Consider the following 27,157-nt stretch of genomic DNA (forward strand, 5'->3'; position numbering starts at 1 on the left):
CAGTGTGCATTGTCAGAATTTTTCTATTTGTTGCGCAAATATCTATATGGCAGGTGCCTGTGTGTATAAAAAGGTAGTGCTGAAAGCGAGAAGCAAAACCGTGGAATCAAAACATACATGGCCTACGACTTTTCATGAAGGGCAGATTTCGGCCAGTTAATGTAAATGAATGTCCTAACTGAACCCTTAACATCTTCCTTGCGCCTGTCTTCGGAACAAACTGTTCATATTCTTTGTCACGCATATTAAACAATACGATACATGCCAGGACCACAACCGACGTCGAGGCACTCTCGTCGGGAATGCTTTTTCTTCTTTCATATTAAACAATACGATACCTGCCAGGACCCCAACCAACGTCGAGGCACGGTCGTCGACCATGCTTTTGCTTTCCATCTTGAAGTGCCTCGTAATGGGGTAGCAGTGCTCCTTTGAAACGTTGCAATGTTGCGGCTACATTCCTGGTTAGAGGTTCGATTACACGGCTGAACATCTCAACGCGCTCCTTTGTTTCGTCAGCGTGATACTTGGAGATGTAGATGGCACGGTTGGCTTGCATCATGCCAGTTTCCCTGGTGAACAACAAGACGGCAAATGTGCCCACCGTTGTCACTGAAGTGGAGCAGCGCACATTTTTTAACTCGCGAAAATTACACCTTCCGAACTCTTTTGCAGGTCTGCAGCCTCAGATCATGAAAGGTTTTGAAAGGAAGCAAGGCAAAATGTTGATTCTATACAACAAAATATTTTTTTAGAAGAAGCAGAAACTTATTTCTGACTATATTTGGAAAAAAATTGCATTAACTGCCTAAATATAGAGAGATTTTGGAAGAGCATTTTTGTAATGGAAGTACACGCATCTAATATGTAACGCTTTCAGCGGTTAAATTGCTCTAGCAGTGTTAGAATTCTCAGTACGTGCTCAACTCCGGTTTGTATAGCCATTTAATCAGCTGAGATCATTATGAATGCTTGAGACATTTGAAAATTTTAAGTCAGCTATGCTTTGTTGCTTTGATAAACCAATGGGATCATTTCGATTGCTTTCGCAACACATGGGTGCACAAATAAATGCCATAAGAAAGACCATTTCCAGATAGTCGTTGTGTTACCATAAAGTATGTTGTACGATTTTTTTAAGTGGCCGCGAGGTTCACTAAGCATTTAAGTCAATGCCGCAGATAAAGCACCACATTCTTCTGAGCCTATACATACAGAGATTGCCTTCTTGTCACCAAAATTTCTTGAAAACAGCTTTTCTTTGTGAAAATTATGACAACTGTTGAAAAATAAAGAAGGACGGCTGAGGAAGCTTAAAATTGGAGATCTCGCTTTTAATATTGTGATTTGAAGAAGCATCAGAATCAAAATCGGGAATGTTAAAATTTTACGTTGCGCTTAACAATCCGCTGTCTTACTGAATGCAATGTCACCCTACATAAAAAGAAATTTTCTCCAAGTCTACGTTTTTTTCGCCGCTAGGGGGCCGAGCAATACAAACGTACCTTTGCATTGGCTCCGTGTTTTTCAACCTCTCTCGGCGGAAATTTTCAATACAAGTTCCTTTCTGGTGTGGACACCCTTTCTTAAGGACCATCCGCACAACCGGACACGTCCCACTGGACTACCTGTGTCTCCCTTAGTGAGTTTTCACCACCTTTGGACAAGTGACAGCCGAGCGCCGCGCTATGCCCAACGCCGAACGCCGGCCGCCACCGCCGGCGTGGTCGGCCATGCCCGCCGTGGAGAGGGCCGATGACGGGCAAGCCCCGCCCGAAAACCCCAGCCAGACCTCAAGACGCCTCTACCCAAGGGCCATGGCAGTCGAAGGTGAGCCGCTTTCAGCCGACAATACCATGGGTGGCTCGAAAGCTACAAGAAACTGCGCCGCAAGGAGCTGGAGAAGCTAAACCAGCGGCTAGACAACACAAAGGCGCGCCGCCATGGCCAGGCTACCGGGATCAACAACCCCCGAGCAACAGTTAGGACAGCTAACAAAGCAAAAAACAAAACGCCACTGCCTCCGCACCTGCCGCGAGAGGACCTTAAAATTGTTGTCCGACCGGGAAACGGCCTCAATGTCTCCGAACTGAGTGAAGCGCACCTACGCGACTGCATTACCAAGTAACTGCATAACAAATAACCAAAAAGAATTTGGTTATTTGGAGCGGTCGTCGCGATAAGGTGTTCCTGTGTTAAGAAATGTGCGTTATCAACAGTGGAGGGTTTTGGCCTTGATAGTAAGTCATTGGCTGGTGTGGGCACGTGGCGTGGTGGGGGAGGATGATTCTGTGTATGTATAAGTAGTTACGTCTTTTCCAATAAATCGAGTTGAAAGACAGCGCTATTCCTGTCCACTTCTTTCTTTTTGTGTCCCTGTTAGTTCGCGCTGTTCCCCAAGATGCATTACCAGGGCGACAGGACTTGAACCCACGCAAGCGGCGGATGATATTTTACGCATAAACCAGAAGCAAAACACCTTCGTGATTAGCACTCCCTCGGTAACCCGCGCGGAGTCTTATGTCAAGATCCGGGTCTTTACAACAACTTACGAAGCAATGGCGTATGCGGCACCCTCGGAAAAGACCTCCAGGGGAGTGATACGCAATATCCCAGACTACGGCACCGCGGAAGACATCACTAAAAGCCTCGTATATAACAAGAATCCTACGATACTCCAAGCAAGGCGCATGGGCAAATCTAGTTCGGTCATAACCCTCTTCGAAAGAAGTAAACTACCCTACAACGTCTATTATCGAGGAGCAGAAATGCGATCCTACCTACACAAGAAAACGCATAAAATTTGGAAAGCCTGCGGAAAAGTTGGGCACAGATCCGGCGTGTGCCCTAAACCTGAAACTACGTACTGCAAGGTCGACGGCATGCAACTACCGCCCGAAAACTACGCATGCCATCCGAAATGCGCACTGTGCGGTAAAGGTCATCCCACTGGCGACAAGAAGTGTCACCAGAGATTCCAGACCCCGTACCTGCTCCAGCGACGTCAGTGGGAAAAGAAGCTCCGACAAGCTGAAAGAGACGGACGAAGCAGAAGCTCCACGAGGAGACCACAGCACACCAAAGAGCGAGAACGTGGAAGAAGTCCGTCGACGACGAGGAAGAACCGATCCATATCGTTGCCCCGTCTACCCGGAAGTGGAAACCACAAGTCGAGGGCCGAGAGCCGCGAAGACCCGCGACTCTCGAGACAAGGGAGCCGCATCCGCAAGGATCAAAGTCAGGCGACCACTCCAAACGTATCCCGGGATGCGAGGCGCTTACCACGGGAGGATCAGGCCAACGACTACTGCAGTGAAGGCGGCCATCCAAGCACTCCGAAAGAAAAGGTGAGCTGGGTTAGCACGGTCTCCCAAAAAGGTAATGTTAGACCGATAGAGATACCCGCCCCGAACACACAACAGAATGAGCAATCCGAACTCGCCCGCGTTCGGCAACTATTAGAGTTAGTCCTGCAAGAGAACACGGAGCTTAAAATGGAACTAGCAGCACTCAAAAGAGGAAAAGAGACCGCTCCCGTGACATGTCAGGCCAAAAGCACAAACGCACAAGCATCCAAAAGCAACGAAGAGCCCACACCTATGAACGAGGCACCCACCCGAGGAAACAACAACAAATTAGGTGAAGACTCCGACCCTCCGCGCAAACGAACAAAGGAGGAGTGTGAACCGGTAGCACTAGAGGAAAAAGTCGAGAAAAAACTCAAGGATTTTGCCCCACCCATCAGGGCCGAGGTGAGGGCGGCCATATCGGAATTTATAGCGGCTATGCAAGCAGTAGTAAACCGCGCCTAAGCAGGTATGAGCGACAGGTTTAGCCAGATAGAAACATCAATAAGACAGATGAGCAGCAGAATGAGCCAAATGGATGCAACTCTGATGGATAAGAAATGTAAGCAGAGCAAACCCTACGACAGACCCAGATCAAAAGATACGCTCAGGACCGCCGACTACAGCTGCCATGGTGACGCAGACAACTAAATATCCGCAGTACCGCATATGGCAGTGGAACTGCAGAGGCTTCAGAAAGAAGCGAAGCAACGTACAATTATACTTAGGCACACACCAGACGCCTCCCAACATAATAGCCTTACAGGAAACAGGGGGAAAGCCAAGCTTGCAAGCTACAGGGCCTTCACAGACCTCAATGCCTCAAGCAACAAGGCTACGGTTATTACCTTGTCTGGAAGAAATTGACCCACGCTCCAGCACGACACCGAAGAAACCACCGTCGAGCACGTTCTCTTAGAAATCTATGCCACATCCAAACGAGACGAAACCAGTCTGTTCGTCCTAAACTTATACAGTAGCCCCAAGAAGCAGTGCAGATTTGGCAACCTATTCCGCAACACGATTGAAATAGCCAGGGACCACCAATTGGTAATACTCAGAGATTCTAACGTGGCCCACCCTGCATGGGGGTACGCGAAGGAGCTTATTAAGGGCAGGAACTTGTGGGCAGATGCAGATAGAGAGGGTTTGCCGTTGATGACGGATTTAAGCCAACCTACGCGACAGGGGAACAGCGTCACCAGAGACACGACGCCGGGTCTCGAATTGGTTAGAAACCTCGCCAAAAAAAAACAGATCCGAATGGAGTAACATGCGCCAGGACCTCGCTAGCGATCAAGTCATTACGGCGTCATTGAGGACATTGCAGTATGGACGACTAAAATTAAGAAACGGGCAGAGGAAGCCAATAAAAATGTTCCAGAGGAAGAAGGGCTCCAACAGGCAGACTCCAGACTCCTACACATGTGGGAGGCCAAAGAGAGCCTTCAAAAACGGCTCGCGAGAAATAAACGCAACCGCCCGCTTAAAAGACGCATAGAGAAGCTTACCTAGAAATACAAGAGTATGCTGACAAGCTCACGCTGCAAAACTGGCACGCGCTATGCGAGCGCACGGAGCTCCAAATGAGTACGGCTAAGGCGTGAACTTATTAAGGCACCACATAGACCCCACCAAAAGCAAGACCGAGCAATGCCGGGGTCTGGAGAAACTCCTCCATACGCACAATCGGGGAGACGTAAATGAGACCATCGGAGAGTTGCGGGACAAATACACGCCAGAACATCCCGTAGTCGAGCATGGAGATTACACTGGCACTCCGAATGCAAAACACGACCAGCCCTTCACCATGGAGGAACTTAGGGCAAACTTACAAGGCCTCAAACTAAACTCAGCCCCTGGCCCTGACGGCACTACCAACAAGATGCTGCGGAACCTCGCGGATGAAGAATGTGAGCTTCTAGTCGACTACTTTAACAAAGGCTGGGACTCGGCGACGCTACCCAAGCAATGGAAGAAGGCATGACTGCGGCTGATACCCAAGCCGGGGAAACCTCTCAGTGTACACAATCTCAGGCCGATTTCCCTCACGTCATGCCTTGGTAAACTTCTAACGCATATGGTCCTGAACAGAATAAACGACCACATGGAGGACAACAAGCTCTACCCACCCTTTATGTTGGGTTTCAGGGCCGGTTTGTCGACCCAGAATGTTATGCTACAGCTGCAACACCAAATAATTAATACCAAAGACACGGCACCCACGGACGGCCGCGTAATAGTCGCACTAGACCTTACCAAGCTTTTGACAGACTCAAGCACGAGTCCATACTCCGAAGCCTCCAGAGCCTAGCGATAGGCAAAAAAACATATGACTACATCAGATAATTTATCATGTCCTGGACGGCGCAACTCAAGCTGGGGCCACACGCATCGCCGGAGACCCCCACGGGGAGCACAGGGACGCCTCAGGGCTCAGTACTCTCTCCCTTCCTGTTCAACGCCACTATGATTGAACTTGCCAACAGTCTGCAGGGTATTGACGAAGTAAACCACAGCATCTACGCAGACAACGTCACGCTGTGGACTGCGGGTGGCCGAGACGGCGACATACAAGACCGCCTCCAGGTGGCCATCGAGGCTGTCGAGGCACACGCAAAAACCGTAGGCCTCTCGTGCTCCCCCGAAATATCGGAGCAGCTTACCTACCAGCCACACGCAGGGGCAGAAAACCCAAGTGCGGGCCCCAGACTCACAGCATAACGCCAAAGGTGGGAGGAACTGTGATCCGCGAGGTGTCCGAAATACGAGTCCTGGGCCTGCACCTGCAAGCCAATGGGCACAATGGCAAGACCGTGCAATACCTAGAAAAGACAGCCCACCAAATCACGCGAGTAATTACGCGGATTGCCAGCAAGAACAGGAGCATCAAAGAAAAGATGCTGCTAAGGCTCGTCTACGCCTTCGTTATTAGCAGCGTTACATATGTAGCCTCGTTTCTACCCCTCAAAAAGGTAGAGAAGCAGAAAATCAACAGCCTCATCAAGAGAACACAAAAGCAAGCCCTCGGAATACCAATATGCACCCCAAACGAGACATTCGACGCGTTGGGTGTACACAACACACTCGAAGAACTCATCGAGGCGCAACGCACTTCGCACCTCGAACGCCTCACCAAGACGGCCACCGGCAGACACCTACTGGATAGCCTGCGCATTCCATACGAGAGAACCTTCGGCGACAAGTTCTCCGTCCCCGCCGAACTACGGAAACGCATCCGCGTTCCACTTCTTCCCAAGAATATGCACCCGCTATACAACGAGAAGCGGAGACGGATGCGAGCCCAGGCGCTCAAGAAACAACTTCGAGAGGATCCGCACGCCGTTTATACAGACGCGGCCACTTACGAACAACGTGATCGTTACTAACCACTCGGGCAAAGTTCTAGCCGCCTGCTCCATCCGAACCAAACACCCTGAGGAGGGCGAAGAAGTGGCCATTGCTCTAGCACTAGCAACGACCCAAGCGCGGAAAATCGTTAGCGACTCCCAGCCAGCGATCCGTAATTTCGCACGAGGAAGAATTTCCGGCGTGGCGCTGAGGGTTCTTTCCCGCCGCGAGACAAACCAAAACGCCACAACCACGTTGATATGGACGGCCGCACACGCGGCACTAGAAGGCAATGAACGGGCCAGTGAGGCTGCTCGAGATCTTACCCACCGAGGGCCCTTGCAACCCGGCTCACAATCAATGGACAACGCCAAGGATCGCCTCTGTGCTTACCGAGACGTGCTCGAACACTACAAAGGGGAAAGACGAACCTACCCGGCTGCCCACCCCTCGCTCACCAAGAAGCAAGAAGTCGCGTGGAGACGCCTCCAGACAAACACGTATCCTAATCCAGGCTTTTACAGGCACATCCATCCGGTTATACACGACGGCAAATGCAAGCACCGCCCCCAAATTGCAAGCTTCACTCGCATGGTATGAGAATGCCCCAGTGTTCAGAAACAAGATTTTAGCAATACCAAAGGCACATTTATTATAACTAGTAAAGAGCAAATGGAGACCGTGCTACGCAGCGAAAACCGTGAAATCCAGCAGTGGGCCGTGCAAAGGGCCGAAGACGCCGCCAGGAGTCAAGATACGTTGGCCGTCGTCTAAGGCGCCACGGGCCGGAATAGGCCTCTTCTTTGAAATAAATAAAGTTATTGCCTCCTCCTCCTCCAAGCCTACAAAAATTATTGACAGTAGTTGCGGTGCTCGCGAAGGCGGTGGGGCTGTCGTATTTTATACAGACAGAATACACCAATGAGTCGTAATTTCTTGCACGGATACGGGAGGTTTCAGTACAGGAATATTTGTGGCTTGAATCACTGACACTAGCCCTGCCATGTATTGGCCACCAGCTCCCCTAAGATATTTGTAAAGTATAATAGATATACTAGTTACTATGCTTGCTCTATGCAGGCCACGTACCGAGGAATATGTCAGTTGACTACACACCCCTGAGGAATTATAGGGCCACCCAGTGCATTAGCCAGCGACTCAAATTTTCAAAGATATTCTTGCAGGGCTACGCGAAAAAGGTGCGATTCTTCACGTATATTTGCTTTAAAATATTGCAATACCTTTATAGTGGAATAATTTGCATTAGAAAACACATAATCAGTAAAAGAAATCTTGATAAGGCGTTCGATTACACAATTTTAGAGTATAGACTGACAAATGAATTTTTGAAGACAAACGCATACGTGAATATCGGTCTGAGATTAACCAATGAGAAGGGCTACTGACATTACACGACAGAATTGGAAAATGTTTACAGAATTGAGCAACAAATGAGTGAGGACGATTCGTAAGCCACTTTCTCAACTTTCCCAACAATATAACGCGACATGGTCGTTTGATTGTCAACCGCAGACCGCACCACCACTTAGAAAAAAATTTAGGATGGTATAGTTCCTGTACTTTTTTCATCCTTTCCCCGCAGCCATCAAAACATTACTTCACCCCTAGTCACGGTTAGTTATTTGCGCAATGCGCCAAAAAATGTGTAGCGCGACGGAAAGTTTGAAAGTGTGTTAATATCTGTTTACTGCGTATAATGTACTGTGCTGGCCTCAATTTATTTCAGCGATACAAACTATGTAGGTATTTTGGTTTTACCAGGTTGTAATTTTATGGCGTTTTCAATCACCAAAATACTCACAAGAAACGAAACACACAGGGAAGAGAGTATGTTCCTTTAACGCCTCTAAAAACTTTCTTGTGTCTCAACAAAACGTATTACTCTAACTCAGCTTTATGTCCATCTGTAATATTTACCCAGTGCTTATTAATGCTGCTATACATGGCTGTATGTTGAAGTTCTCCAAGGCTCTCCAGCTGGGGAAACAATACGGTCACTCTATTCCGTCGAATGTGACGTTTGCCTGCCTTGGATGTTGCATATCATGTACTCCTCCGGCTAAGGAAGATGATTGTTGTACGCATAGCTTCCCACGGAAGGTTAAAATCAAAGTTTGGACTTTGATTTGTACAGCTTTGACCGTATTCCTTCGCGTATTGATTTTACACGAAAAAAAATGAGTTTAACCATCATCGTCGGCAAACTAAAGGGTGGAATATTCCTAGATGGAAAGCTCTCATACTGTAAATCTTTCAGTGTTATTCATCGCATCGCATCGACCTTCAGCGGGCAGCTGGAGATACGTGTTTTTCTTTCATATCGCTTAGCTCACTGGGAGCATCCCGGGGAGCGAAGCGATAGGAAAGAGACAGCTGTGATCCCCCGCTGTATCGCTACGTGGGCTGGCCGACCTTGGCCTTTGCTTCACTGTACGCGAGGCACATGAACAGGCGAAGTTGAACGCCTGCTTCACCGGCGCATCGAACGTCAGTCAATAGTCGGCGACTTTCGGGTAGCTTTGTTTTAAATATTGAGAACCTAGTGTGAATATGGAGAGCCGCGGCGGGGCGTCTATATTCCTTCCCTGACAATTTATCTCTTCTCCCCCCCCCAGCACATGCCTCAGACGGCCCAGCTCACCATTGCCCTACTAGCCCCATACTGCGCATTCGCAGAACAGCTTGCGGGGAGTTTTTTTCTCGCACCTGCACTGGGCCGCGACTTGATTAATTGTGGGGTATAACGCACCTAAGCTACACACGTGATGAGGCATGACGTAGTGAAGGGCTGAGGAATAATTTTACCACCTGGGGATCTTGAACATGCGCGGAAGTTTCGTACACACGGGAATTTACACTTTTTGCCTCCATCAGAAAAGCGGCGCGGCCGCGAATAAAATCCGCACGTGGCGAAGACTTCACATCTTGGCCATTAATGTTGGTTCTGTTCTAGGTGGGCGTATCTGCAATCTGCTGGTTCTGTCCTAGGTGGGCAATAATGAGCAATCTCCAACAACCTTTCTGTGTTGAGAAGAACGTTGCGCGGTTAATGGAGTGGGATGTGGTTGGTTTAGCGAGAAGTCCTAAATGCCACGGAGTGATGAATATCGGAAAAATGGGTGAGGGGATGCAATCTTATCCTAAGCCGTAAAAATGACACCCTGATGAGTAACTTCCCGCATGAAGTTGTATTCGTTGGCGTGTTATTGAACCACGTTTTCAATAGGTTGGAGGGGGGCTGCAGATAAAAAGTTAGAAATTTTTGCGTGCGTTAACATCTAGTAATGGCATTATGAATAACGCTGGGAGGTCACCGTTGGGTACAAACAAATACTTAATTTGGCGCCATATGTAAGAATACCTACTGCCACGGCTAAGGCCCGTGACTGCACGGCTTTTTGCATTCTTCGCAGTTCTTATTAGTAACCTTAGAATAGACTGGTGCGTCGAGCTTCATTTCTGTTTTCTCAAGTGATATGCTCGGGCTACTCTTGCAACCGGGGCGGCGGGTGCAGTGTAGACGAATCGGGCCTCGTTTGGTGGTTATCGGTATAGTAAGAACCATGATGCAACGGGATTATAATAGGCATTTGGTTTGCTGCCGAGAACTGAGAAGAACTGTTTTGTTACAGGCTAAGCATAAACTCAAATTCGGTAATATACATTTTATATTTGCCATTGGTGTAGAGGCTCCTAATAATAGCACTTTATCGCGTAGTTTTTTGACACGCTCTCTTGTGATGTTGTTGACACAGAAAGTAAACGTTCAATTGGCCTCCCGTTGAAGGTTTTGTGAGATCATGGCCCTTGGTAATAAGGCTGCATGGGTGAGGATCTTGACTCCAGAGACTATTCTCTTGTGGTGGAAAATACGAGGAGTGAAACGTGGGAACATTCCTTTGAGTTCGATAGGGCACGCTTGCAGGGACATTAGAATCCTAATCTGTGCTCGTTGGTTCTGGATGGCATTAGCAAGCCCAACGGAAAAGGCGCTCTGGCGGCCACGGTCAAAGCCCTTTCGTAGATGAAGTGCGCTTGTATAGTCCGCAGCCATGACTACCCGTAGTCCCAATATGATGGTGGAAACCAGTTTTGGAAGGTGACGTTTGGGTGTGTTGGCCTCTCACTTCGCCATTCTACTTATGGTAAATACATCTAGTCGCCTTCAGGCATTGCTCCCGTAACTTCCTTTACCACCACGACGCAGAAATTCTCAGGGAACAATATAGAAGTTAGGTACCTATGCTGCAGGCATAAATACGTGAGGAAACAATCTAGTCGAGTACCTTTCTGTCCTCAGGAATAATAAAACTGTATACAGCCGGGCCAGTTAGGCCTACGTGAACGTTTCAATAAGATGGTAAAAACAGATTAACACAGGAAAACCATAACCCATACCCATAGGCCACGCCTGACTATTTATAATTTTATTATTATATATGGCATTTTTGTCAGTTTTCTCAATGAAAATATAAAAAACTTCCCTCAGTTTTCTGGTGACCTTGACGCATCTGATGCTGCTCTGATTCCGCTAGTCCTGCCGCTATTGTAATGCACTGCGGACAAGTTTTCCACTCATGTGCCACGTTTTCTACAGAACGCGTGTGTTTTTTGTGTGCCTTCATTACACCATAATAACTGCTGACTACTTATCATCGACTTGCATTTCTGTACACCCTAACCCCTACAAAATGCTCTATAAGACTTACGTAGGTATGGAGTTAAATAAAAATCAATGATCAAATTCCAATTACCATATTGGAAGATCATTCAGAGCATATGGTGAACCCATAGTTTATCACGAGCTTGTTTGTGAACTTGAAGTTTTTCCAACCGAGTTTCAGTCAACTGGGCGCATATTGCTTTTGCAATAGAGAGCTGATATTTGGGGGTAATGCATGCACTCCCAGAGTTTTCCATCGATATGGGAAGAAGAGCAGCCGAATATGTGCAGCCAGACGCGCCCGTGTGCCTTGTGTTTTGTGTCGTCAGCACAAACGTACTTCTTTCTGAATGCTACGAACAAAGTGGCTAAGCAGCAAGTATCATTAAGGCGAATATTTCTGCCATCTATTTTGCAGTTCTAACGCAGGCTTCCCTCCTGCATCGATTGTTTATATTACGGCTTTCGAATTTCCGGTCTCTTAAGTACACCTTCTACGAAGTAAGTGTACATTTTTACAATAGAGCACCGTGTACCTGCCAGTTTAGAGGTGCGTTATCGTAATCACTGTTTGTCTACTCAACATGGCTTCGCTTGTAAGAAGCCCGGCGGTGTATAATATTCCGCAGTAAAGCAATTGCGATAATTTCATACGGACATATTGGTCGGGTAAAAATACAGCGTAATGCAAAACGCAAGTTGCTGATTTTTAAATTAAAATGGCCACACAATGTTCACTATCCCCAGCAAAGGTAAACCCCTGGATCTCATTTTCAACAAAGTCTTTGTGAAATCCTGGTGGGAAAATATTGTCCTCTAGTATGTCTTTTGCGTAACCGTACGAGAAATCTGCTGAGAAACGTATTCACTAGAGCCTTTTAATGTTGGCGTGATCCCAGGGTATTGTTCGTTCTCACAGCCAAATCTGCACTGTGTATACCACTTGCATCTTCCCAGTTTTTTAGGGGGGGTCGGGCGCTCTTATTAAGCGTCTGAGGATATAAAGATTATCTTGTTGACCTACGAAACGCAAAATGAATGAGAGGCAACATGTTTCTCCACGATAAGAAAACAAGACATTTAGAGGAAGTGTCAGAAATCTTCACACACTGAAATTAAAAGAAGAAAATTAAGGAATGAGGGCCTACTCAGTACAGTCCTACCAGCAGCCACAGCCACCGAGCTAGATTAATGTGCCCCAGAGTGATGGAATCAGCTCGCAGTAATGTCTTCTTGTAGAGAACCCGCCGTCTGTCTTCGACTTCGTAGAAATAAAGTTAGCCTTAGGCGGTGTCGTCGTAGACGTCGCAGATGGATAGGAAGCAATGGCGCAGTAGCGCCCCTCTCTAGATTGGCCGTAGTAACGGGCGACCCTGCGCAGTGGCAGGGACGGAAGACGTGTCGTCTCTAAAGAGGTCGCACGAGCCGAGGCTCTTCATCGCAAAACACGGGTGCCTCGATTTTCCGGAGGAGCGGGTGGTCCACCCGACTACGTTGTGAACCTCTCGGGAAGGCATTGACAACAGGATACCCGGCGCAAAGACTGGGCGCGTGGAGAAGGGTCATGAACAGGTGCCCGGGTCTACAGCGCAGGCCCCGCTTTGCCTGCAGAGCCTTTGACGTCCCGGTGCTGCAGCACGGTCGCCGTGCTATGGTAAATTCCGCCTCTTATTCAGCGCACAGCGAGGTTCATCCGGTCTTGCGGCGCCCTTCTTTTCTGGCGCTTACCATCGTACAGGTGATTGGCCTCCTTGTGCTCGTTTCTATAGTCTGACACTTCTTTGCTTGCAACTTTCCCTCGTATTGTTACAAAAGGAGGCTTTAGTTTTTATACTGCCTAACCGTTTTCTTTCCATAGTAACTTCAGCTGCCCAAGAGGACGGGATAGCGTAAATTACTTACCTTTGAACGTTCAAATTTTCTGCCAAGCTGATCTAGTTCGGTACAAATGCGTGACCACCGCAAAGCACCGTGTTTTTGATTCCAGTAGAGCACAAGCTTGTGAGCACGAATTTAGTCGCGACAAGAGGTTGTACCTCAACACAAAAGAAAAAAATGGCACCTCTGTCTCCCATTGAATGCCGTAAAATTATTCGCTACTTTTGAGAAGCTGTTTTACAAAGGAACATTTGCCGGCTTACTAATAGCCCAAGAGATGCTGTTAGCCGAGGAATTCATGCCTCCGGGGATGAATTGCTCCAAGGTCGGAGCAATTCTTCAAGGTCAGCTTGCATTGATTGAGTATAAGGCTTTAACCCGCCGATGCTACACAGCCAATAAGGCGCGCCGTAGTTGAAAGCTCCTGATTAATTTTGATTACCTGGGAATGTGTAACATGCACCAAAATTGCGAACACACTTAAGCATTTTCGCTTTTCGCCTCCATCAGAAAAGGGCCACCTGGCAGATGCCCAGCGGAGCTGAAGGAAAAGGTCAACAACGAAACACGAGGACTGGCTGATTGTTTTTCTGTAGTTAAACACCCGTTAAATAGTGAGAAAACCATTCGGAAAGCCCTAAGTAGTGATTAATATTACAGAGAAAAGTAGAAAATACTTTTACGGCATTCAATTGGAGCCCGAGGTGCCATTTTTGCGAATGCGACGGGCAGAGCGAACAGACCATTTATGTGAGTACATATTTCTATCATTTTTAAGTAAAGAAGTAGGCAGCAAAAACACCGAAATAACTTCTTTTACATAACTTGCAAATCGCCTACTTTATGGGCAGCGGAAAGCGAGCTGGAATATATTTTCAGTGGCCAAATTGCACAATAAACAAGGTCAATAAAGGTTCGCTTTTTTCGTCGTCGTCGGCACTTCGTCGTCGGTAGAGCGCACAGCGAGACTGTGCTTCGTACGCGCTTCATTCGGGGACGCCGTTCGCAAGCCGCTTGTCTCATCATCTATAAACGATAAGGCACAAAACAAACAACTAAAAGAAGGGCCCATCTCTGCGCGAGGGGCACTCGAGTAAATGCGTCGCATAGGGGGTGGGTCTATTGCGTTATGTTTAGTGTTTGGGGAGTTGGTGGTAGTGAATGCGTTGTATATAAGGCGCGTTTGTAGCCTTCCATTCTGTGTCGGCTTTGTGGTGCAGTGGGGAGAGCACCATGTACCTTGCGTTCCGTCCGCAGGGTTGTGGGATCGAAACCAGGCGCCGTAAGTATTACTTTTTTATATAGTGTAGGGGGAGGGGTGCGGACCTGTTGTTGAGAGCGAGGAGGGTAGCGTGATGCGGGACAGGAGCAGTGGGGGAGAGGGCGCACCTGGAACGGCTGTTGCGGGCGCCGAGGCAGGCCAACGCCGACAACGCCGGGTGACATCGTGAGATTCACAGTTTAAAAACATAACAAGTTGATTGACAGATGAACGTTTTCTATCTGTACGGGTACGGGCGGCACTACAAAGCATCATTGTCAGCCCGCGAGGCCTCCTACAGATTCCTGATACATTACCACATGCCTAGCGAGAGATAAAAAGGAACACCTAACGTTGAATTCAAATGGCAGATTAGGAGCCGTCGCCGATCTCCGCCGTAGAGCACGCCGCTCCCTAAAATAGCAAGTGCTGCAAGACTGCATTTGGAACGCAGGAGTTGCCGAAAGAGCAAATGCGTAAGCATGACGGGAACAGAAGTTTCCTGGTAGCCTTAGGTCACACCCTTCCAGAAGCGTCTGCTCCCCTGCCAGTGATCCTCGTTTTCCGGTCTCTGCTTAAACTCCTTCAGCGGCTCTGTTGCCGATTAAGGAACTTTAGTAGACTCGACGGGGTCCAACGGTGCTTATTACCAAATATTCGTCGGCCTTTTTGCAGACACGCAAAAAAAAAAAACAATTCCAAAGGCGTCTGTATATAAGTAGCCGTTTGAGCTGGGCTCTTCGACACTTGGTTCCAAGTTTCCGCTGTCACACTCGCTTTCATTAATAAGCAGGCATAAACTCGAAAATGCCTGCAGCATATGTTTTACCGTTGTCACTTTGGCCGTAGCGCTTATTTGTCGGAGGGGCACTACGGCGATTCGAAAAGTTGAGTAGAGCAGAAATAGGCGTTCGCGACGTCACGGGTAGGCGTGAGCGACGTCACGTATACTGGGAATACAAAACACCAAGAAGCATCTTTCTGTCAAAGGTCTTTCTTCAGATAAGCTTTTGTACGTAACTTGGGCAATAAACTAATAAGTAAAGCAACGCACTTAATAGGCAACACGGTAAATCTTGTTTGAAATAAATTCACCCTATTTCGCTCCCGGCTATATGTAAAAAACCGTCTATTTTAGCGTATCAGCCTCTGGCCTTAACTAATCACCTAATTTATAAGTAGTAAGACAAGATTAGTATACAGCCTTTTGTACGCATAAAACAGCAATGTTGAAAACCTATATAACTAAATGTATCAAACGATAGCAGCGAGAGCAGCGAGAATTTTTTGACCAGGGTATCTTTTTGCAAATTTTGACCCTTCCATGTACCTTCCATGCCTCTCCATCGAACCATCTCGACGAAGTCCTCTATTATACCCCTGCGACTGATTGGTTCCAACGCTGTCATTCGTAGCATATCTACAAACGAACACCGTTTTTTTTCCTCCTCATTTGCCATGCACTCAAATTCCACCTGGGCGTGTTCGACGATCTTATACCCGTCCTTTTTCGTAGGGAAAACTTTTCTTATTTTTACGTTTATTTGTACTTTGGCCGAACTTAGTTTTTTTACACTTCTAGTTAAGCGAATGTGTATGACAGACAGTGACAAGGGTAACACGTCTTCATGCAACACCGCTATTTTAAGTGACCGACATAGATTATGACTCTTCACTTATGATGGCTGTTCAAATGAAGCAATGCCTGTGTCTGTCGCAAACCAGATGTGTTTCTGGTGAGTGAACAAAATCCCGAAAAGCTTTTGAAATATTTATAAAGTTTCTCTCATTTATTCAAGTATTCTAGACAACCAAGGTATTGAATGAAGAAGCTGAATTGAAATTTTTGGTTCCTGGACCTTTCGCCTCAATCTAATCGATCTTCAGTGTTTTACACAACTCGTGATTGGGGTTACGTTTGGATTTATCAGGTGATCCGTTGTCCACAAAACTAATTGGCTCAACTATTGCACTTCTGCAGAAACTCTGCGTTCTCTTTGCGAATGTCTCTTAGCATCCGCAAGACCTTAGTTGTGATTGTGTGACCAGGCCTGACACACTTCCCCATTAGTGACAATTGAAAAATTCAAAAGGAGATTTTTTCCCAAGCCACATTTGCATATCCCCTTCAAGATTTTTACGTGTCTCTTCTTTATACCTGCGCTTTGAAGTGTTTGTTGTATACCCATGCTTTTATTGAAAAATGCTTCTCAGAAGCTGGTACAGATGTGTTTTGTATTATTCCGATGCTGTTTGTGTCAGTCGATTCTTGAAGGAAAGGTTTTCAGTTTGGAGTACCTTTTTCAACCAACTGCCTGTATTTGACATATTAGGTGCCCATATATTAGTACTTATTAAATTTTCAGACATATTGTTTACAAGAGAGACAAGGATTATTAGTGTGTAATTCCTGTGCTCTGAAAAAAAGGTGCTCGTATTTTTTTCGCTAGCGACGGCGTTAAATTCTTCGTGCCGGAAAAAGGTTCTCAGTTTTTTCCACTTTGAAATATCCTATTTTTTGGAGAATAACCGGTTACTGTGTTGTATTTTCCAGCTTTTTCTTCATAATGAGCACGTTTCCAACTTCTCTTTACACTAATTTGTTTATTTATTTTATTTTTATTTCCAATTTTTGTTCAGACACACATTGTCCAGGATGAGAGAGCTAAAGGCAATAAGCTGCCTGACCAGGGCCCTGACACCCAAAGTACATTGCACAGGAGCGATAAGCAGCGAAACGACCAGTTCACTGGCAAGAAAAGCAACACAAGCACGATAATAATATCGTTACGAAGAAAGATAGCAATTCATTATACAATAAATCGCGCCAAATAATGAGGCAGTAAAACATACTAGAAAACGTTTCGGAGTATGCCACAGTACAACAGAGGTAAGAAAATGCCTTTGTGCTGGTGAGCCCAAGGATGAGGGTTTGATTCCGTTCGTGGTGGTTTCGTTTTAAGTGCAATGCACTTCTTAAGCGACCCTGAACCTGCGTCCACCGGCGATGTCCGCGCACGTGGAGATGGGCGCACGCAGCCTGGCCGCTGACATGGCACATACCCACGTGGGGATTGGCCAAGAATCGGGCGTGAGAAGGGCTAATGCACCTGCTTAAAGGAGTACTGACACGAAATTTCAAAGCTGAGATCCGCTCTAGCAATCAAGTACAACGACAACACAAATAGGTGTCTGTGAATAAATGCATCTTTCTTTCTTTGTAGTTGTGTGTGTGTGTGTGATCTCTCTTTCGCGAACATTACCGAACCGCGAAAATTCAACCCGTGCATTCGCACTTTCACATTCTTCCCCTCGGGGAAATGCGGGGAATTTTTTGGTGGAGGCACAAAGCGGAAAACGCCCATGTGTCGACATTCCAGCGCTTGTGCAGGCACCCAACGTGGGCAAAATATTTCGTACTCTTCCACTACAGCACTCTTCATAGCCAGGGTGTGGCTTCTGCGCGCTCACGAACCAAATAAATCAACTAGAAAATGCCAGTTTCTCTACAAGAAGTCGTCGCTTTCTGATAATTCCTATTCGCACATGGTCAATTTGGAATTTTTCCAATGTATGCCAGACAATTATATTTATTACGGCGTAAAACGCAGGTATTTTTTAATGGCTATTCCGCGAAATGTCAAAAGCAAACTCTTGAAGGAGTTCATGATATTGCAGATTGGGTTGTTATGTTGCAATGAAGGCCCGGTTTTGGTGCCAAGTTAGATGCAATTTTGAGCTCGAGAAACACTGTGCACAACATTTCTCTCAACGACATCACAATCAACACCTCTTAATTCGAAAGGCAGCGCGTACGGTTATCGTTAGCAAAATTTGGTAGGAATTCATGGCTTTATCCCCTACAGGTATATTGGTACATTTTCAGTAATATTCGTCCTCACCAGTACAAACGGCGTGCATGCGATCACTTCATATCAGGGGGATCAAAGCTTGTTCCATGGCAAATGTGTCCTCTCGGCGCCCACCAAAATCGGAATTTATCCTTTGGTTTAATCAAGTCTCACGCCCGGTGTATGCTGCCTCTAGAATGACTTTAGTCGCTTAAGAAAGATCTGTTGTTATAATTTAGAGCAATAGTCAGAATAAAAGTTGGCATTGATACCCCTACTCGCATTCCATTTCAGTGTACAGAAAGTAAGTGAAAGCCTAATGTTTTATTTGTGCTTGTTGCTGACCAAATTGGGTGCGGCTCTTTCAATCATAAGCTCTTTCACTGTAGAAAACAGCCAGCAGCATAGTGTTGGCTACGGTGTGAGTACCGCCCCACCTTACTTCAAAAGGGGACGTCTACTTTTGCTTTTAACACAATTTCAGTTGAAGTCCAGTGGCAGATTACAGAACTTTAGGAGCAACCTTTATGCTCCGTAGGGAGCAGATACGTGCCAGTGTGATCGGGAGAAACCAAATCATGTTCTAATGCTGTTACCAGGAACAAGAAAATTTTCTCCCCCAAATTCGGCGCAGTCGGCCGCAACACGCGTGGAGCCCAGTCTTCTCTCGTGACGTCGCACACGCCTTCTTCTGCTCTACTCAACTTTTCGAATCGCCGTAGTGCCCCTCCGACAAATGAGCGGTACGGCCACAGTGACGACGGTAAAACATACGCTGCAGGCATTTTCGAGTTTATGCCTGCTAATTAACGAAAGCGAGTGTGACAGCGGAAACTTGGAACCAAGTGTCGAAGAGCCCAAATCAAACGGTTACTTATATACACACGCCTTTAAAATTGTTTTTTTTTTGCCTGTCTGCAAAAAGGTCGACAAATATTTGGTAATAAGCACAGTTGGAGCCCGTCGAGTCTACTAAAGTTCCTTAATCGGCAACAGAGCTGCTGAAGGAGTTTAAGCAGAGGCCGGAAAACGAGGATCACCGGAAGGGGAGCAGACGCTTCTGGAAGGGTGTGACGTAAAGGCTACCAGGAAACTTCTGTTCCCGTCATGCTTACTCATTTGCTCTTTCGGCAACTCCTGCACTCCAAATGCAGTCTTGCAGCACTTGCTATCTTAGGGAGCGGCGTGTTCTACGGCGGAGATCGGCGACTGCTCCTAACCTGCCATTTTAATTCAACATTAGGTATTTCTTTTTATCTCTCGCTAGGTATGTGGTAATGTATCAGGAATCTGTAGGGGGCCTCGCGGGCTGACAATGATGCTTTGTAGTGCCGCCCGTACCCGTAGAGATAGAAAACGTTCATCTGTCAATCAACTTGTTATGTTTTTAAACTGTGAATGGAGTTCCAGGAGAGATTTGTTTCTTTTGTTTTGAGGTACAACCTCTTGTCGAGATTAAATTACTGCTCACAAGCTTGTGCTCTACTGGAATCAAAAACACGGTGCTTTGCGGTGGTGACGCATTTGTACCGAACTAGATCAGCTTGGCAGAACATTTGAACGTTCAAAGGTAAGTAATTTACGCTATCCCGTCCTCTTGGGCAGCTGAGGTTACTATGGAAAGAAAACGGTTAGGCAGTATAAAAATTAAAGCCTCCTTTTGTAACAATACGAGGGAAAGTTGCAAGCAAAGAAGTATCAGAATATAGGAACGAGCACAAGGAGGCCATTCATCGGTACGGTGGTAAGCGCCAGAAAAGAAGGGTGCCACCAGACCGGATGGACCCTGGTGTGCGCTGAATAAAAGGCGGAATTTACTATAGCACGGCGACCGTGCTGCAGCACCGGGACGTCAAAGGCTCTGCATGGCAAAGCGGGTCCTGCGCTGTAGACCCGGGCACCTGTTTATGACCCTTCTCCACGCGCACAGTCTTTGCGCCGGGTATCCTGTTGTCAATGCCTTCCCGAGAAATCCACAACGTATTTGGGTGGACCACCGGCTCCTCCGGAAAATCGACGCACCTGTGTTGTGCGATGGAGAGCCTCGGCTCGTGCGACCTCTTTAAGGACGACACGTCTTCCGTTCCTGCCACTGCGCATGGTCGCCCGTTACTACCGCCAATCTAGAGAGGGGCGCTACTGCGCCATTGCTTCCTATCCATCTGCGACGTCTACGACGACACCGCCTAAGGCTAACTTTATTTCTACGAAGTCGAAGACAGACGGCGGGTTCTCTACAACAAGACATTACTGCGAGCTGATTCCATCACTCTGGGGGACATTTATCTAGCTCGGTGGCTGTCGTTGCTGGTAGGACTGTACCTAGTAGGCCCTCATTCCTTAATTTTCTTCTTTTAACTTCAGTGTGTGAAGATTTCTGACACTTCCTCTAAATGTCTGGTTTTCTTATCCTGGAAAAACATGTTGCCTCTCATTCATTGCCCGACACGTGTTTGCTTTTCGTAGGTCAACAAGAGAGTCTTTATATCATCAGACGCTTAATAAGAGCGCCCGACCCCCCTTAAAAACTTCGAAGATGCAAGTGGTATACACAGTGCAGATTTGGCTGTGAGAACGAACAATACCCTGGGATCACGCCAACATTAAAATGCTCTAGTGAATACGTTTCTCAGCAGATTTATCGTAGGGTTACGCAAAAGCCATATTAGAGGACAATATTTTCCCACCAGGATTTCACAAAGACTTTGTTGAAAATGAGATCCAGCGTTTTACGTTTGCTGGGGATAGTGAACATTGTGTGGCCATTTTAATTTAAAAATCAGCAACTTGCGTTTTGCATTACGCTGTATTTTTACCCGACCAATATGTCCGTATGAAATTATCGCAATTGCTTTACTGCGGAATATTATACACCGCCGGGCTTCTTACAAGCGAAGCCTTGTTGAGTAGACAAACAGTGATTAAGATAACGCACCTCTAAACTGGCAGGTACACGGTGCTCTATTGTAAAAATGTACACTTACTTCGTAGAAGGTGTACTTAAGAGACCGGAAATTCGAAAGCCGTAATATAAACAATCGATGCAGGAGGGAAGCCTGCGTTAGAACTGCAAAATAGATGGCAGAAATATTCGCCTTAATGATACTTGCTGCTTAGCCACTTTGTTCGTAGCATTCAGAAAGAAATACGTTTGTGCTGACGACACAAAACACAAGGCACACGGACGCGTCTGGCTGCACGTATTCGGCTGCTCTTCTTCCCATATCGATGGAAAACTCTAGGAGTGCATGCATTACCCCCAAATATCAGCTCTCTATTGCAAAAGCAATATGCGCCCAGTTCACTGAAACTCGGTTGGTAAAACTTCAAGTTCACAAACAAGCTCGTGATAAACTATGGGTTCACCATATGCTCCTTATGATCGTCCAATATGGTAATTGGAATTTATTTTTTGATTTTTATTTAACTCCATACCTACGTAAGTCTTATGGAGCATTTTGTAGGGGTTAGGGTGTGCAGAAATGGAAGTCGATGATAAGTAGTCAGCAGTTATTATGGTGTAATGAAGGCACACAAAAAACAAACGCGTTCTGCAGAAGACGTGGCACATGAGTGGAAAACTTGTCCGCAGTGCATTACAATAGCGGCAGGACTAGCGGAATCAGAGCACCATCAGATGCGTCAAGGTCATCAGAAAACTGAGGGAAGTTTTTTATATTTTCATTGAGAAAACTGATAAAAATGCCATATATAATAATAAAATTATATATAGTCAGGCGTGGCCTATGGGTATGGGTTATGGTTTTCCTGTGTTAATCTGTTTTTACCATCTTATCGAAACGTTCACGTAGGCCTAACTGGCCCGGTTGTATAGAGTTTTATTATTCCTGGGGACAGAGAGGTACTCTACTAGATTGTTTCCTCACGTATTTATGCCTGCAGCATAGGTACCGAACTTCTATATTGTTCCCTGAGAATTGCTGCGTCATGGTGGTAAAGGAAGTTACGGGAGCAATGCCTGACTAGATGCCTGACTGAAGGCGACTAGATGTATTTACCATATGTAGAATGGCGAAATGAGAGGCCAACACACCCAAACGTCGCCTTCCAAAACTGGTTTCCACCATCATATTCGGACTACGGGTAGTCATGGGTGCAGACTATACAAGCGCACTTCATCTACGAAAGGGCTTTGACCGTGGCCTCCAGAGCGCCATTTCCGTTGGGCTTGCTAATGCCATCCAGAACCAACGAGCACAGATAAGGATTCCAAAGTCCCAGCAAGCGTGCCCTATCAAACTCGAAGGAATGTGCCCACGTTTCACTCGTATTTTCCACCTCAAGAGAATAGTCCCTGGAGTCAAGATCCTCACCCATGCAGCCTTATTTACAAGGGCCATGATCTCACAAAACCTTCCACGGGAGGCCAATTGAAAGTTTACTCTCTGTGCCAACGACATCACAAGAGAGCGTGTCAAAAAACTACGCGATAAAGTGCTATTATTAGGAACCTCTACACCAATGGCAAATATAAAATGTATATTACCGAATGTGAGTTTATGCTTAGCCCGTAACAAAATAGGTCTTCTCAGTTCTCGGTAGCAAACCAAATGCCTATTATAATCCCGTTGCGTCATGGTTCTTACTACACCGATAACCACCAAACGAGGCCCGATTCGTCTACACTGCACCCCCCCCCCCCCGGTTGCAACAGTAGCCCGAGCATATCGCGTGAGAAAACAGAAATGAAGCTCGACGCACCAGTCTATTCTAAGGTTATTAATAAGAACTGCGAAGAATGCAAAAAGCCGTGCAGTCACTGGCCTTAGCCGTGGCAGTTGGTATTCTTACATATGGCGCCAAATTAAGCATATGTTTGTAACCAACGGTGCCCTCCCAGCGTTATTCATAATGCCATTACTAGATGTTAACGCACACAAAAATATCTAACTTTTTATCTGCAGCCCCCCTCCAACCTATTGGAAACGTTGTTCAATAACATGCCAACGAATACAACCTTATGCGGGAAGTTACTCATCAGGGTGCCATTTTTACGGCTTAAGATAAGATTGCATCCCCTCACCCATTTTCCCGATATCCATCACTCCGTGGCATTTAGGAATCCTCGCTAAACCAACCACATCCCACTCCATTAACCGCACAACGTTCTTCTGAAGACAGAAAGGTTGTTGCAGATTGCTCATTATTTAACAACTCGACGAAATCGACATTTATACTGATTCCAGCCGATTCCAGCAGTTATCGTGGCTAGCTAGGTTTCTACAGATCACCGAACCTTTATGGAAGCTGGGCACTCGTTTATTCCCGTCACACACATAGCAAACTAAACTTCTGTCAATCCAGAGCACACGTGACAATTTATGTACAAAAATCATGAACTGTACAACCAACGATCAGAGTACTAACCTGTTACTACGAAGCATTCGAAGAACGATCACGACTATGTTCGATCACTATTCAAATTATTCAAATTATCAGGCAAACATATCACTTCACTATTCAAATTATCAGGCAAACAATGGCCTAACAACGCCACGCCAATCTAAACCGATAGGACTGGGCTCCTGTCCATGATTTTGCGGCACGCGTGAAACTCGTGAAATGCTGCGCATGAGGATTGGTCTCTTGTGTCCTTTGCTGTTCCCACAGCTCCCCGGCCTCAGACATTCCTGACAGCGTTCACTGCCGAAGGTACCACCATAGCCCCAGCCTTCACGGTACACAGGATCAAATATGAAAGAAAACCTTTTACAAAGCAGCGCTCGCCAACGGGCCATGTTTGTAACCTACCTTTCCTCGCAAGAACCCAAGAAGATTCACTGCACATTTGTTTATGCTTTCAGTTATGCCGTATAGTGCTACCAGAAAAAATACCAAAAAAAAACAAGCGCGCGTGAGCGTGTGCTTCATGAGAGTCTCACGGCCTCGGTTTGGCTGGCGCTTGGGCTTGCGCTACGTGTGGAGGTCAAAAAAAAAACTCCTAAGAAAACATCCTAAATGCACGTAAGCGTGCGGCTTGGGATTAGCGCCTGGTGGTGTTGAGGGCTGTTGAGGCTGGGAAAGCTCAAGGGGTCTAGCACTGAGGACTCATTGCCACTGATTTTCAAAATAAACACGTTTATTCTCTCTCGGCCAGCTGGACCTTCAATATTACTCTTCCCAGCGCTCGCGGGATGATCTTCGGCGTGCTGTTCTTCTCGCCAGTTCACGCGCGCGTTCACGCTGCGTGCGCGTTCACGTCACGTTCACGCTGCAGGCGCCGAGTTCGCGAAGCCGGTTGCCACGGGTTCAAATGTGTGCTCAGGTGGTGCAGTTTTTGGGAGATGTGAGATGCTACGGTCAAAAAATATCCAGGCCGGCCACTCATGGAGAACATTCAGCGGCAAGTTCGTATGTCCATGTGAGGTGTACGAGGCGGATTTTCGACGAAGGCACATGGAGCCGTCCGGTATGGAGTTTCTCCAAGTTTGCACCACTCGTGCAAACTCCACCGAATGTTTGGTTATCAGGTTGTGTGCAGGTTTATCATTTTCCGCTGAAACAGTTCAATCAAAATCGTCATTTGATCTACTCTGCCGAATGCTTTCCGCTGGTTTACAGTAAGGACGTAGTCAGGAAGTCCGCGGTCGTACGGCCATCTGTTGATTACCCGTCGTAAGAACGAGAGGCAATCGTGTGTTCCTGGACGAAATCCAGTTTGGGAAGGGTGAAACCATGGGTTCACATATTCCAAATGGTACTGTAGCCGGTTTTTAATCAGGCGTTTGATCAGTTTATATAATGTGGATGTAAGAAAGATCTGACGTCCAAGTGTGGAGATGACAGAAGGGTCTTTTCTAGGTTTGGAATGAGGTTAACCAGGGAAAGCTTGAGGGTGTCAGGAATTCCACCTGTATTCCCGGAATTATTTATAAGGCTAAGAAGTTGTTCTAGCGGAGGCTTTTTGAGGTTACGGATGTGCTGCCAGTTGACTCCATCATGTCCTCGGGACAATTTCACACTGCTTTGTCGGATGGCGTTGCGAAGTTCTGCCATTGTAAAAGACGTGTCTAAAGCTGCATAAATAGCAGAAAATGACGAGAGGCGAAGCACAGCGCTTGTGCTTCCCGTCTAGTCATTGTCTGGGTCGCCAGTTAATTTCGGCTGACCAGTATTTATTCAACTATGATCCAACTAGCTCAGATTCCGGCTATTCTAATATGTTTAAAGCTGAGACGTGCAAGTCTAGTTCGATGGTAGGTAGGTACGTGCGGGGTTACGTACATGCTGAATGGAAAAGCGTTGCTATAATCTCCCGCTCGACTATCTCCGGAGTGTTGTGGAGCGTGAGCGTCGAGAAGAGGGAAATACGTTGTTTGCCCTTTCCTGCTATGCCTTTGTAGATTCTCCAAAGCTTCAACCCATTAAACTCGGCAGCATGCTCCCTGGATGGACACCCAATACCTACTACAACGACAAAGGTGTTCCACAGGGATCTATACTCGGTCCAGTACTCTTCAACATCATCACGAAAAGGTTAGCCAAAACTCTAAAACAACAAACGTCAGTCTCTTTTGCAATCAATGCTGACGATATTACGATATGGACGGAAGGTAGAGACTACTCGTCAATTTCCGACATGCTGGTTGAGCTGCAGGCGGCGGTGAACAGCCTCGGAGCATGCATACCGAATTGGCCTAGAACTCGCCGCAGAAATGACAGAACCTGTAATGGTATCAAGTGATACCAAATCACACCCCGTGGACCCTGCTCTGCTGTACATTGGAGACACAACTATCCAAGCGACACGTGGCCACGTACGCCTCTTCGCTCTCCTACTTGGCAATAACAATAGTGCTAAAACATGGTTAAAGCAACTATGACAGAAATAGAACCCCATGCTCAAATCTTCGCGAGACTGTCTAGCAAATATGGCGGCGCAAGTCAACACGCATGCCGCTCCGTGGCCCGGACAATTCCAATCGGCACTCTCGCATATGGAGCTCCAGTGTGCAACCTCAGCAACAGGAACACAAAACACCTTCGCGTACTCCATAGAGCCACATTGCGTACCATCACAGGCCTCCCAAACCATAGAAAAACAGAACCTCTTCAGCGAGCAGTTGCGCTCCCTCCTATAGAGATAACCATGAAAAAAACTCGTGAACGGGCAGACACCAAACAGGGATCCTTCTCACCGCATGGGACGAGCAGAAGCCTATCCCGGTCGTCGACCTTCCCATCCCTTTAGCACCCAGGACAATCTCGGAAAACATCACCAGCAATCTCACCAAACCTATCAACCGCTCTAGTACGGCAACAAGATCTAAACGTAGCCTTCACTAGGAGAAGTCCAAACTTCCCAATGAGATCGACATCTATACCGACGCCAGTGTGAAAACTTCGCATATTGGTGTACCATGGACCTGCCCTGAAAACCCATTCCTTGGAGGTCAACTCTCCCTCAGACACGATGGTGCAACTGCACTGAAAGCCGAACTGCATGCCATCAAGTTGCCCTAATCTTATTTGCTACGACCTCAATACCGGACGACCAGCCTAACTATGGATTGTAACGTACTATTTCGAAGCAATTTAAGAACTTCGCAAGCCACTCTCTCTGAACCCGCTTGGCAACTCTATATTCTTACACAAAGAACTCCTCAAAAGCCACAACATGCAGATCATAACTAACTGGAATCCAGGCCACGAGGAGACCGGCCCAGGGAACCAGTCCGACCATGAGGCGGCACAGGAGTGTTTGAACTTTACGACTCCACTGGTTCCAGTTTCAGCCTCAACACCCACTCCTCAAGCCCTCCTA

At 46.8% G+C, this 27,157-nt stretch overlaps 1 protein-coding gene across 4 annotated transcripts in view; it reads left to right on the top strand.

Annotated features, from left to right (window-relative positions):
- The window catches only part of LOC144151571 (juvenile hormone acid O-methyltransferase-like), a 133,970-nt gene that overhangs the window by 68,502 nt on the left and 38,311 nt on the right, over positions 1-27,157 (top strand). Inside the window, exon 1 of one of the 4 annotated variants that reach the window (XR_013318902.1) lies at positions 19,843-19,942. The exons of 2 other annotated variants lie outside the window; for them this stretch is intronic. Coding sequence is in view for 1 of the 2 variants with exons in the window: in XM_077682672.1 (XP_077538798.1) it covers positions 25,772-25,869 (98 nt within the window). In the remaining variant the exon portion in view is untranslated. Of the gene's footprint in view, positions 1-19,842; positions 19,943-25,740; positions 25,870-27,157 lie in introns of those variants that run through there. One more of the 4 variants, XM_077682672.1, reaches the window with a different exon arrangement.

This window comes from Haemaphysalis longicornis, unplaced genomic scaffold (genome assembly GCF_048455015.1).
Source record: "Haemaphysalis longicornis isolate Haplotype H1 unplaced genomic scaffold, Haemaphysalis longicornis Haplotype H1 scaffold_9, whole genome shotgun sequence".
Taxonomy (NCBI): Eukaryota; Metazoa; Arthropoda; class Arachnida; order Ixodida; family Ixodidae; genus Haemaphysalis; species Haemaphysalis longicornis.